General features: G+C 41.3%; 1 protein-coding gene across 1 annotated transcript in view; it reads right to left on the bottom strand.

Moving 5' to 3' along the window:
• The window catches only part of LOC117438180 (transcription factor 4-like), a 78,089-nt gene that overhangs the window by 44,983 nt on the left and 18,776 nt on the right, over positions 1–14,330 (bottom strand). Inside the window, exons 6-8 of the mRNA XM_034073647.1 lie at positions 13,318–13,382; positions 9,313–9,442; positions 8,778–8,827 (exon numbers count right to left, since the gene is read on the bottom strand). Coding sequence (XP_033929538.1) covers positions 8,778–8,827; positions 9,313–9,442; positions 13,318–13,382 — 245 coding nt within the window. The remainder of the gene's footprint in view (positions 1–8,777; positions 8,828–9,312; positions 9,443–13,317; positions 13,383–14,330) is intronic.

Genomic DNA, 14,330 nt, shown 5'->3' on the forward strand with positions numbered 1-14,330 from the left:
CGTTGGGATGGAGGGGGGATAGGGATGGAGATGGGGGATAGGGATGGATCCCATTGGGAATGGATTGGGAATGGATTGGGGGGGAGGGATGAAGGATGCTGAGGACAGGGGTTGGGTACCAAAGGGATGCGGATGGAGGGGGGAAATGGGAATGGGGGTGAAAATATGGGAGGGGGTTAAGGAAAACTGGGAATTTGGATGGGAATGCGAGAGGATGGAAGGAATTCCAGGAGTTTGGAATGAAATCCAAGAGGATATAAGGAAATCCAAGAGGATGGAATGAAATCCAAGAGGACGGACGGAAATCCGAGAGGATGGAAGGAATTCCAAGAGTTTGGAATGAAATCCACAAGGTTTAAGGAATTCCAGGAGTTTGGAATGAAATCCAAGAGGATGGAATTAAATCCAAGAGGATGGAAGGAATTCCAACTGTTTGGAATGCAATCCACAAGGTTTAAGGAGATCCAAGAGGATGGAAGGGAATCCAAGAGGGCAGGGATTAAAGGCCAGAAACAGGGATGAATCCCATAGGAATTAAACCCCGTAGACATGGATTAAATGCCATAAACAGGGATGAATCCCAGTGGGATTAAGCCCCATAGACAGGGATTAAACGCCATAAACAAGGATGAATCCCAGTGGGATTCAGCCCTATAGACATGGATTCAACGCCATAAACAGGGATGAATCCCATAGGGATTAAACCCCATAGACATGGAATAAACGCCAAGGAAGTTTGATCCCAGTTTATCCTATGGATGCAGTGATCCCAAGCAGCATTCCATAAGGATCACGCTCCTTCTGCACTACCCACAGTCCTCTGAAGAGGGAGTCACTTCCCAAGCTAAATCCAACCCCCCCCCCCCCCCCCCCCTTATCCCGGTATTCCCAAAGCTCCGTTTGCATCTCCCAGAATTCGGGATTTGGATCCCATTTCCCAAGCAGAATTCCCGACATCGGGAATGCCGCAGGGATCTTTCGCCTTTGGATCCATCCCAATGGCGAAAGCCATCCCATCATCCCATAGGACATACCCCTCGCGGTGCTGTTATCCCATGGGAATGCTTTTCCCATGGGAATGAGGACCAGGAATGCCATGAGGATGAAGGATGCTCAGCATCCTCTATGTACCTTGGGTACCACTCCAGTTTAAGTTAAGCTCTTGCCATTAAACCTCCCTGTTTCCCCCTATTCCATATCCCATTCCATATCCCATTCCATATCCCATTCCATATCCCATTCCGTATCCCATTCCATATCCCATTCCGTATCCCATTCCATATCCCATTCCATATCCCATTCCGTATCCCATTCCATATCCCATTCCATGCACAAAGAGCCAATTCCCAACGTGCGCCACCCAAGCTCATCCCTTTGTTCCGAGCTCCAGCTCTGTCTCCATGGGGATGGGATGTTCCCACATGGAATTGCGTCCAGAAAAGCAGGTTTTCCGGGAATATCGATCCAGATTCCCACTCTATCCATGGAAATGGGTTGGGATCTGCTTTTGGGAAGCAGAATTCCCGGGATCGAAGCCGGAACATCAATAAAAGCCTTATCAAATATATCCCGTATTCCCAAGCAAATATATCCCATATTGCCAAGCAAATATCCCATATTCCTAACCAAATATCCCATATTTCCAATCAAATGTATCCCATATTCTTAATAAAGTATATCCCATATTTCTAATCAAATAGATCCCATATTTCCAAATAGATCCTATTTTTCCCATCAAATATATCCCATATTTCTAAGTATATCCCATATTCCTAATCAAATATATCCCATATTTCCTTATCAAATATATCCCATATTTCCAATCAAGTATATCCCATATTCCTAACCGAATAGATCCCATATTTCCAAATAGATCCTATTTTTCCAATCAAATATATCCCATATTTCTAAGTATATCCCATATTCCTAATCAAATATATCCCATATTCCTTATCAAATATATCCCATATTTCCAATCAGGTATATCCCATATTTCCAATCAAATTGATCCCATATTCCTAGTAAAATATATCCCATATTCCTTATCAAATATATCCCATATTTCTAATAAAGTATATCCCATATTCCTAACCGAATAGATCCCATATTTCCAAATATATCCTATTTTCCCCATCAAATATATCCCATATTCCTAAGCAAATATATCCAATATTTCCAATTAAATATACCCCATATTCCTAATCAAATATATCCCATATTTCCAATCAAATATATCCCATATTTCCAATTAAATATATCCCATATTCCTAATTAAATATGCCTGTATTTCCAAAGACATTCCATATTCCTAATCAAATCTATCCCATATTTCCAATCAAATACATTCCATCTTTTCCCATATTTATCCCATATATATATTTTATTTTCCATAGGTATCCCACATTTCCTATCAGTTATATCCTGTGTTTATAGTCAGACATATCCCATATTTCCCATATATATTCCCAACTCTATCCCATATTTCCAATCGAATATATCCCATATTCCTAATCAAATATATCCCATATTTCCAATTAAATATATTCCATATTCCTAATTAAATATATCCCATATTCCTAAATCTAAAAATATCCCATATTTCCAATCAAATATATCCCATATTCCTAATTAAATATATCCCATATTTCTAATCCAATATATCCCATATTCCTAATCAAATATATCCCATATTTCCAATCACATATATCCCATATTCCTAATTAAATATATCCTATATTTCCAATCCAATATATCCCATATTTCCAATTAAATATATCCTATATTTCCAATCCAATATATCCCATATTTCCAATTAAATATATCCTATATTTCCAATCCAATATATCCCATATTTCCAATCAAATATATCCTATATTTCCAATCCAATATATCCCATATTTCCAATCAAATATATCCCATATTCCTAATCAAATATATCCCATAATTCCAATTAAATATATCCCATATTCCTAATCGAATATATCCCATATTTCCAGTTAAATATATCCCGTATTTCCAGTCACATATATCCCATAATCCTAATTAAATATATCCTATATTTCCAATCAAATATATCCCATATTTCCAATCACATATATCCCATATTCCTAATTAAATATATCCCATATTCCTAATCAAATATATTCCATATTTCCAATCAAATATATCCTATATTTCCATTTAAATATATCCTATATTCCTAATCAAATATATTCCATATTTCCAATCAAATTTATCCCATAATCCTAATCAAATATATCCCATATTTCCAATCAAATTTATCCCATATTCCTAAATCTAAATATATCCCATATTTCCAATTAAATATATTCCATATTCATAATCAAATCTATCCCATATTTCTAATCAAACATATCCCTAATTTTCCCACATTTATCCCACATATTTCCCATATATATTCCCATATTTATCCCACCTTTTTAATCAAATCCTATATTTCTAATCAAATTTATCCCATATTTCCCATATGCATTCCCAAATATATCCCATATTTCCAATTAAGTATATCCCATATTCCTGATCGAATCTATCCTATATTTCCCGTTCAATATATCCCATATTTCCTATTAAGTATATCCCATATTTCCAATCAAATATATCCCATATTTTCCCATATTGCTCCCATAGATGTATATTCCCTATCTATATTCCCATATAGATCCCATCTTTCCCATCCCATTTATCCCATATTTCCCACATAGATCCCATATTTCTAGTTGAGCATATCCCATATTTCCAATCAAATATCCCATATTTCCAATCGAGTATATCCGATATTCCCAATCCAATATATCCCATATTTCCAATCAAATGTATCCCGTATTTCACATGAAGCAGATCCCATCATTCCAAATATCCCATATTTCTCATTCAAATATATCCCATATTTCCCATATCTATTCCCAATATATCCCATATATATTCCCAAATATATCCCATGTTTCCCATTTGTATTCCTCTCTATATATCCCATATTTCCAATCAAATCCATCCCATATTCCTAACCAACCATCCCACATTTCTCATACATCCCATATATCCGAATGTATCCCGAATTCCCGATCAAATCCATCCTATTTCCCTAACCAAAACCACCCATCGAGGTGTATCCCATATTCCTAACCAATTATCCCACTTTTCCCATCCAATCCCTAATGTATTCCCAAGGAAATACCGACTTAGAACCACACGATCCCTATATTTCAGCCTTCCTTTGGGAATACTCTTCCCATTCTGCTTGGAATATGGGGGGGGGGGGATGGAAATAATCGGGAATACCCATTACATCCCATTCCCATTGGGATTGAAGCCCTTATGGCCATTCCAAGAGCGGAACGGCACATTCCCATTCCAGGCAGCGGCATTCCCGATAAACCTAAAGGTGAGAAACGGCCTTCCCTTTGTCAGGAATACGGCATTCCCGATGTTTTATCCCCCCCCCTTGTTACCGTCGCATTCCCACTGGATCAAAGCACTATTGGGATGCACAAAGATCCTTGGGATAAAGGGTATTCCCATTGGATAATGAGGGAACAAAACCTCCGTGCAATTCCCGAGTTTCCTCATTATCCCATAGAAATACCGGTTGCCAGGAGCTCACTATTCCTTGCTGAAGGAAAACTCCGGAGCTCGGGAATGTCAATGGGATTCCCGTGATCCCAATGGGATACGGAGGTGAAAGGATCCTCTATTCCCAATGGTTTTCCAAGGGGAGATTCCAAGAGGGATTCGGTTCTGTTTTGGATGGGGGTGAGGATTGTGTATTCCAGGGTTTATTCCGTGGGATTTTGGGATGTCGTCCTTGACATTCAGGTTTGTTCCCTTTAAATGTAGGGATTTATCCCATTAAATTTAGGGATTTATTCCTTGAAATTTAGGGATTTATTTCTTTAAATGTAGGGATTTATTCCATTAAATTTAGGGATTTATTCTATTAAATTCAGGATTTATTCCTTGAAATTTAGGGATTTATTCATTGACATTTAGGGATTTATTCCTTGAAATATAGGGATTTATTCCATTAAATTCAGGTTTTATTCCACTAAATTTAGGGATTTATTCCTTGAAATTCTGCTTTTTTCCCTTTAAATTTAGGGATTTATTCCATTCAATTTAGGGATTTATTCCTTAAATTTAAGGATTTATTCCGTTAAATTTAGGGATTTATTCCTGTAAATTTAGGGATTTATTCCATTAAATTCAGGTTTTATTCCATTAAATTCAGGGATTTATTCCTTTAAATTTAAGGATTTATTCCTTGAAATTTAGGGATTTATTCCTTGAAATTTAAGGATTTATTCCAATAAATTTAGGGATTTATTCCTTTAAATTCAGGGTTTATTCTATTCAATTTAGGGATTTATTCCTTTAAATTTAAGGATTTATTCCTTGAAAATTAGGGATTTATTCCATGAAATTTAGGGATTTATTCCATTAAATTCAGCATTTATTCCTTTAAATTTATTCCATTAAATGTAGGGATTTATTCCTTGAAATTCTCCTTTTTTCCTTTTAAATTTAGGGATTTATTCCTTGAAATTCAGGTTTTATTCCTTTAAATTTAGGGATTTATTCCATTAAATTCAGGTTTTATTCCATTTTTTTTTTATTTATTCCACTAAATTTAGGGATTTATTCCTTGAAATTCTGCTTTTTTCCCTTTAAATTTAGGGATCTATTCCATTAAATTTAGGGATTTATTCCATTCAATGTAGGGATTTATTCCATTACATTCAGGGATTTATTCCATTAAATTCAGGATTTATTCCTGTAAATTTAGGGATTTATTCCATTAAATTTAGGGATTTATTTCATTAAATTTACGGATTTATGCCATTCAATTTAGGGATTTATTCCCTTAAAATTCAGGATTTATTCCTTTAATTTTAGGGATTTATTCCTTGAAATTTAGGGATCTATTCCATTAAATTTAGGGATTTATTCCATTAAAATTCAGGATTTATTCCCTTAAAATTCAGGATTTATTCCTTTAAATTCAGGCTTTATTCCTTTAAATTTAGGGATTTATTCCCTTAAAATTCAGAGTCTGTTCCTTTAAATTTAGCAATTTATTCCATTAAATTTAGGGATTTATTCCTTTAAATTTAGGGTTTTATTCCTTTAAATTTAGGGATTTATTCCCTTAAAATTTAGGGATTTATCCCTTTAAATTCAGGTTTATTCCCATAGAATTCAGGGTTTGTTCCTTTAAATTTAGGGATCATTCCATTAAATCCAAGATTTATTCCTTTAAATTTAGGGATTTATTCCTTGAAATTTAGGGATTTATTCCTTGAAATTTAGGGATTTATCCCTTGAAATTCCAGGTTTATTCCCTGATATTTAAGGTTTATTCCCTTAGATTCAGTTTTATCCCCTTAAAATCATGGCTTCTTCCTGCCCATTCCGCTTTATCCCATTAAATCCAGGCTTTATTCCTTTCCATTCGGGTTTATCCCATTAAATCCAGGCTTTATTCCCTGAAATTCAGGTGTATTCCCTGTAAATCCGAGATTCCTTTGTTTAAATGTGCATTTATTCCTTTAGATCCCAGTTTTATTCCTTTAGATCCCGGATTTATTCCTTTAGATCCCAGTTTTATTCCTTTAGATCCCAGTTTTATTCCTTTAGATCCTGGATTTATTCCTTTACATTTACATTTATCCCATTCCATCCCCATTTTATTCCTTGACATTCCGCTCTATTCCTTACAATTAATGATCATTCCCATTGATCCAGATGGAATTCCTTAAAAATCAGCTTTCCTTCCTTTCATTCCACGTTTATTCCTTGGAATTCCGGTTTCATTCCCTATAATTCCAGTTTATTCCTTCCAATTCCAGGTTTATTCCCTTCAGGTCTGTGTCTATTCCTTGACATTTCGGGATGTTATCCCTTTACATTCCCATGTTATTCCTTGAAATCCAGATGGGATTCCTCTCGATCCCTATTTCTCTTCATTGTCCTTCCCGGTTCCCATTCCGATTCCTTCAAAGGCATATTCCCATTTATTTCGATCCCGATTTCCCCCATTTTCATCCCTATTTTTCCCTATTTGCATCCCTATTTCTCCCCTTTTTTATCCCTATTTTTCCCTATTTGCATCCCTATTTTTCATCCCTTTCTCCCCTTTTTTATCCCTATTTTTATCCCTATTTTTCCCTATTTGCATCCCTATTTCTCCCCTTTTTTATCCCAGCTTTTCCCTATTTTCATCCCTATTTTTTGTCCCCTTCTCCCCTTTTTTATCCCTATTTTTATCCCTATTTTTCCCTATTCGCATCCCTATTTTTCATTCCTCTTTCTCCCCTTTTTCATCCCTATTTTTCCCTATTTCAATCCCTATTTTTCCGTATTTGCATCCCTATTTCTCCCCTTTTTCATCCCTATTTTTCCCTATTTGCATCCCTCTTTCTCCCCTTTTTTATCCCTATTTCTCCCATTTTTCATCCCTATTTTTCCCCCTTTTGATCCCTATTTTTCCTCTATTTGCATCCCTACTTTTCATCCCTCTTTCTCCCCTTTTTCATCCCTATTTTTCCCTATCTGCATCCCTAGTTTTCCCTATTTGCATCCCTATTTTTCATCCCTTTCTCCCCTTTTCTATCCCTATTTTTATCCCCATTTTTCCGTGTTTGCATCCCTACTTTTCCCTATTTCCATCCCTATTTCTCCCCTTTTTCATCCCCTTTTTTCCCTATTTGCGTCCCTATTTTTCATCCCTTTCTCCCCTTTTTTATCCCTATTTTTATCCCTATTTTTCCGTATTTGCATCCCTATTTCTCCCCTTTTTGATCCTTATTTTTCCCTACTTGCATCCCCATTTCTCCCCTTTTTCATCTCTATTTTTCCCTATTCGCATCCCTATTTTTCATCCCTATTTGTCCCCTTTTTATCCCTATTTTTCCCTATTTCCATCCCTATTTTTCCCTATTTTCATCCCTATTTCTCCCCTTTTTCATCCCTATTTTTCCCTATTCACATCCCAATTTTTCCCTATTCACATCCCTCTTTCTTCCCCCTCCTTCCTCCTTTTCCTTCCCAACACAACCGCCTTCGATCCCACCTTTTCCCATCTTTCCCAACCCCCCCCCCCAATTCCCATTTCATCCCTAAAAACACCTTTCCCATCCTCAACCTGACCGGGATTTAAGGATAACCCCCCCATTAAATCCCATTCGCGATCCCATTTGCTTCCCATCGCATCCGAGGAAGCAGATGTCGGGATAAAGGGAATCTCATCCCTTTTGTTTCCCATTTCTAGGGATGGAGACGGGAAAAGGGGGGGGGTTCTAGGGATAAAAAAGCAGGAAAACCCTGGAAGCAAAGAAATCCGGGATCATCCCGACGGCGCATCCCGGTTTTCCATACCATAGGTCGGGATAGGGGGATAAGGAAGGCACCAAGTGTTTCCCAACCGGATACTAAAAGCCGGGAATAAGGAATTCTTGGGATAACAAAGGATCTCCCATCAGGAAACGGGAATGCCAAAGGGAAAAGGGATGCTCACCGCTAAAGGCTCCCATTGGGAACCCTCATTCCCATTGGGAATCGAGGCCATTCCCGACAATCCACATCCTTCCCGACCCGGCATTCCAAACAAAGGGAACGACTTCCTCAAGCCAGGAATGCACAAAGCAGCCGAAAGCTTTGGGATGTTCCCCATTCCCGGCTCTCCTCGATCCATTGGGAATAAGGTTTGGATACACACGACCCCCCCCCATAAAAAAGCAGGAAAATCATGGATTGGGACTCACGGATGAGGGCAATCCCGGCGGAACTTTCCGAACTTTCTTGCTCTGCACTTCTGGAAAACAAAGGGAAAAGGGCGTTGGCATCACGGAAAACCGGGAAGGAGCCGGGGAATTGGGATAAGGGCGGAAAAACCATTATCCCTATGGCCGGAATTGCGGGAATAAGGGTTTTTCTGGCTGGAATTTTGGGAATAAGGGTTTTCCAGACAGAATTCCATGAATAAGGCTTTTCTGGATGGAATTGTGGTAATAAGGGTTTTCCAGCTGGAATTCCTGAAATAAGGCTTTTCCAGCCGGAATTCCAGGAATAAGGGTTTTCCGACCACAATTCCAGGAATAAGAGTTTTCTGGCTGGAATTCCAATAATAAGGCTTTTTCAACCAGAATTCCAGGAATTAGGCTTTTCCAGCAGGAATAAAGCTTTTCCAGCCGGAATTCCGATAGTAACGCTTTCCCGACCGCAATTCCAGGAATACGGCTTTTCCACCCGCAATTCCAGGAATCAGGACTTCCCGACCGGCATTCCAGGACTACTCACCCATGGAAGCGTTATGGATGCCTCTCCGTCGGGGATTATTGCTGGAATACTGGTAATACTGGGAGCCGGCTTTGGTGGGAGACAGCGTTCCGGGATTGCCCAGCTCCATGGCGCTTCCCAAGAGGCTTTGCTACGAGGAGGGAGAAAGGTTGGGAATAACGGGAATGACGCGGATCTCCTCATTAGCTCCTTCCCACGCCTCAAAGCCGCCGGGAAAAACGGGAACGCCGGCATGGAAAAGATGCCAAGGTTGGGAAGGAGACGGAGACGCATCCCAAGCATCCCCCCCCCTTATCCCCCCCCCCCTATTCCCGAGGTTGGGATGGGAAGGGGTGAGATTCCCGGTAGGAAAAGTGGGATGCGATGTAGGGAGGGCAGTGGGTTCATTGTGTTGTCCTGATGTTGGGCGTGATTCCAGGTTGGGAATGAAAGGGGATTCCAATTTGGGAATAGAATTCCACTTTGGGAATGGGATTTCACTTTGGGAAGGGAATTCCATTTGGGAATGAAAGAGAATTCCACTTTGGGAAGGGAATTACACTTTGGGAATGAAAGGGAATTCCACTTTGGGAAGGAAATTCCACTTTGGGAATGGAATTCCACATTGGGAATGTAATTCCAATTTGGGAATAGAATTCTACTTTGGGAATGAAAGGGAATTACACTTTGGAAATGGAAGGGAATTCCATTCTGGGAAGTAAATTCCACTTTGGGAATGAAATTCCAGTTTGGGAATGGAAGGGAATTCCATTTTGGGAAGGAAATTCCACTTTGGGAATGAAAGGGAATTCCAGTTTGGGAATAGAATTCCACTTTGGGGATGAAATTCCACTTTGGGAATGGAATTCCACTTTGGAAATGGAATGAAATTCCACTTTGGGAATAGAATTCCACTTTGGGAATGGGATTTCATGTTGGGAAGGGAATTCCATTTGGGAATGAAAGAGAATTCCACTTTGGGATTGGAATTGCATTTGGGAATGGAATTCTACTTTGGGAATGAAATTCCACTTTGGGAGGGAAAGGGAATTCCACTTTGGGAATGGTATTCCACTTTGGGAATAGAATTCTACTTTGGGAATGGAAGGGAATTCCACTTTCGGAATGAAATTCCATTTGGGAATGAAAGGGAATTCCAGTTTGGGAATAGAATTCCACTTTGGGAATGGAAAGAGGGAATTCCAGCTTGGAATCCACCTGGAGTGGGGGTTGGGATTTAGGGATTCCAATGGGAAAAGAGCCACTTGCTCCGGGATGCTCCAAGAGGATGCAATGGAATTGGGAAGCTTTGGGAATGGAATCAGCTCCAACCCCCCCCCCCCCATCATTCCTTAAGGAATTCTGTGTTTGCAAGCACCTTATTCCAGCATTCCACCCTTTATTCCCTATGGAAATGGTGGAAAAGGACCCCCCAATCCCATCCCAATAAATCAGGATCCCCTTTTCCCAATGGAAAAGAAGGGAAGGGAATAAGAAGGTCCGGAAAAGTCGGGAATAAGGTGGTTTTCCTCATTGGAATTCCACTCAGCCCCGGGGCCATTGAGATGCAAATCGCAAGCCAATTATCCCGGCTCTTCCCATGGCATTCCGACTGTCGGGAATACAAAGGGCCTCCTTGTCTTGGAATGGTGCCGTCCTCAATAGCTTCCCAACAGCAGTTGGGCAACTCCAAGGATCCGGGCTGGAAAAGCCGGAATGCCGAGAGAAAAGAGGCCCCGGCTTAACTTTTGATTCCCGGCTTCGGGAATGGGCCTCGGGAAGCCCTGCGGGCTTGGGAACGTGCCCCATATTCCTGCCTTTCCAATAGGCAGCATCCATAGGGAATGGGGCTTTTCCATGCTTGGGAATGGTGCAATTCCAAGGGGGATGGTGGAAAGAATGGGAATTGGATGGTATTCCCAAATAGCATTCCCAATGCCGGCATTCCCAAGTAGCATTCCCAATGCTGGCGTTCCCAAATAGCATTCCTGATGCCGACATTCCCAAATAGCATTCCCAATGCTGGTGTTCCCAAATAGCATTCCCGATGCTGTGATTCCATAGGGAAGTGATGGGAATGCCGGGTCCTATCCATGCTACCTTGTCCCAATCCCTGTATCCCAACTGCTGGAATATGGGTGGGAATGGGGATTGGGAATGTTTCGGGATGAAATACATGGAAAAGGCTTGGAAAAGAGATGGGAATCCCGGTTTTCCAGCCAGAAGGATATAGGGATCATTGGGATGCAATGGGAATCCCATTGAGGGCCTTGCCATGATTCCAAGCCCTTCCCATTGTCCTAATGGGATGCATCACGGATCCCATTATCCCACTTTGGGAATGGGGATCCCAGAGACCTAAGCCTCAATGTTCCCACAATTCCTTCGCATTCCCAAGGGAAAATCCCTATGGAAGGATAGGGAAAAAGATGGGAAAAGCCCCATCCTATGGGATGCCTTATCCCGTATTCCCGGTGCCGCATTCCCGATGTTCCACACGGGAACATTCCCAATGTAAGGAATGAGGAAGCATCCGTGCTATGGAGAGCCTCAATAAGTATTCCATAGGGATATGGGGTGGGATAAGGGCTCAAATCCCGGGATTTCCCTATTCCCAACAGGCGCAAGGAAAATAGGGAAGAGAGGTCGGGAATGGGAATGCCGGGATGCGAATGGGAAAGGTATGGATCATGGAATGATGTGGCTTGGATAGGTCCAGCCCAGGCAGCATTCCATGATTCCAGGATGAGGGATGGGCCTGGCTTTTCCTTAAGGAAGAGCCCTTTCCCTAGGATCCAATGGGAATTCCATGCTGGAAGGATAACTGGGATTTGGGATAGATGGGATTTGGGATAAGTGGGATTTGGGATAGATGGGATTGGGATAACTGGGATTTGGGATAACTGGGATTGGGATAAATGGGATTTGGGATAGATGGGATTTGGGATAACTGGGATTTGGGATAACTGGGATTGGGATAGATGGGATTTGGGATAACTGGGATTTGGGATAAATGGGATTTGGGATAATTGGGATTTGGGATAGCTGGGATTTGGGATAGATGGGATTTGGGATAACTGGAATTTGGGATAATTGGGATTTGGGATAGATGGGATTGGGATAACTGGGATTTGGGATAACTGAGATTGGGATAACTGGGATTGGGATGGTTCCTACTGGAGACAGGGAATAGGTTGGGAAGAGTCAATGGAATTGGGATGTGAAGTGTTCCGATAGTAAGGAAAAAGGAGGAAAAGCCCCTGGATATAGGGAAAGAAGATGGGATTCCAGGAATTCCTTTTCCCATTGGGAAAGCAAAGGCTGATCCCATTAAACACTGGGAATAGGAAGGATTCCTTCCCTCTTTTCCCAAGGGAAAGCCACTTCCTTTGGGATCCTTTGGAATTACAGCATTCTGTTTAATTCCTTCTGTAACTATGGGATCAACCCCGGTGGATATGGGATCAATCCCAGTGGATATCCAATCAATCCAAGTTGATATGGGATCAATCCCAGTGGACATCGGATCAATCCCAGTGGATATGGGATCAATCTGAGTGGATATGGGATCGATCCGAGTGGATATGGGATCAATCCAGCTGGATATGGGATCAATCCCAGTGTATATCAGATCAATCCGAGTGGATATGGGATCAATCTGAGTGGATATGGGATCGATCCCAGTGGATATGGGATCGATCCGAGTGGATATGGGATCAATCCGAGTGGATATGGGATCAATCTGAGTGGATATGGGATCGATCCCAGTGGATATGGGATCGATCCGAGTGGATATGGGATCAATCCGAGTGGATATGGGATTGATCCAAGTGGATATGGGATCAATCCCAGTGGATATCCATCAATCCAAGCTGCTATCAGATCCCAAATCCCTATCACATCCCAAATCCCTGTCACATCCCACATCAATATCACATCCCAAATCCCTATCGCATCCCCGATCCCATCCCAAATCCCGATCCCATCCCACATCCCAATCCCATCCCAACTCCCATCCCGGCTTACCTGGTGGCATCCCTGCAGGTTGGCCTCTCTCCCATAGGATGCATAGGATCCTCGCTCGGCTTTACCTGGGATAGAGAGGAAAACGGGATGGAGATGGGAGACGGCATTCCCAAGGGATGGAAAAGCTCATGGAATCATGGAATTCCAAGGATGGGAACGGGGCTTCCATGGAATTCCCGTCTTTCCCAGGCCGTATTCCCAGCATTCCCATCTTTCCCAAGCCGTATTCCCAACATTCCCATCTTTCCCAGGCCGTATTCCCAACATTCCCATCTTTCCGGATGGATCCAGAAATGGATCCGGGCTTTTCCATACAAGAGGATTCCATTGCCCTATAGGGTATTATTGCCCTATAGGGGTATTATTGCCCTATAGAGGGGTATTATTGCTCTATAGAGGGGTATTATTGCCCTATAGGGGTATTATTGCCCTATAGAGGGATATTATTGCCCTATAGGGAGGTGTTATTGCCCTATAGGGGGGTATTATTACCCTATAGAGGGGTATTATTGACCTATAGGGGAGTATTATTACCCTATAGAGGGGTATTATTGCCCTACAGAGGGGTATTATTGCCCTATAGAGGGGTATTATTGCCCTATAGGGGTATTATTGCCCTACAGAGGGGTATTATTGCCCTATAGAGAGGTATTAATGCCCTATAAGGGGTTATTATTACCCTATATTACCCTATGGGGGGGATGCAATTCCCAAGTGGAAAAGCATGGGATAATAACAGGAATAGCCATGAAAGTGAAAGCAAATCCCACTTTTCCCGATCATTCCCATACTTTTCCCATCGGGAATTGTCCTTTTCCCTCCCCCCCCCCATAGCAATGGGTTAAATTCCCCCTTATCCCAGTGTGGGGGTGGGAATAGGAGCGGCTCCATGAATCATTCCCAGCCCTTGGAGTGTTTCCATGACATCCATGGGCATCCGGCCAGGATTGTGCAGCCTTCCCATTGTCCGCCTTGGAATGCTTCGGGAATGGCGCATCCTCACCCTTCCCATT

This window comes from Melopsittacus undulatus (assembly GCF_012275295.1).
Source record: "Melopsittacus undulatus isolate bMelUnd1 chromosome W unlocalized genomic scaffold, bMelUnd1.mat.Z SUPER_W_unloc_1, whole genome shotgun sequence".
Taxonomy (NCBI): domain Eukaryota; kingdom Metazoa; phylum Chordata; class Aves; order Psittaciformes; family Psittaculidae; genus Melopsittacus; species Melopsittacus undulatus.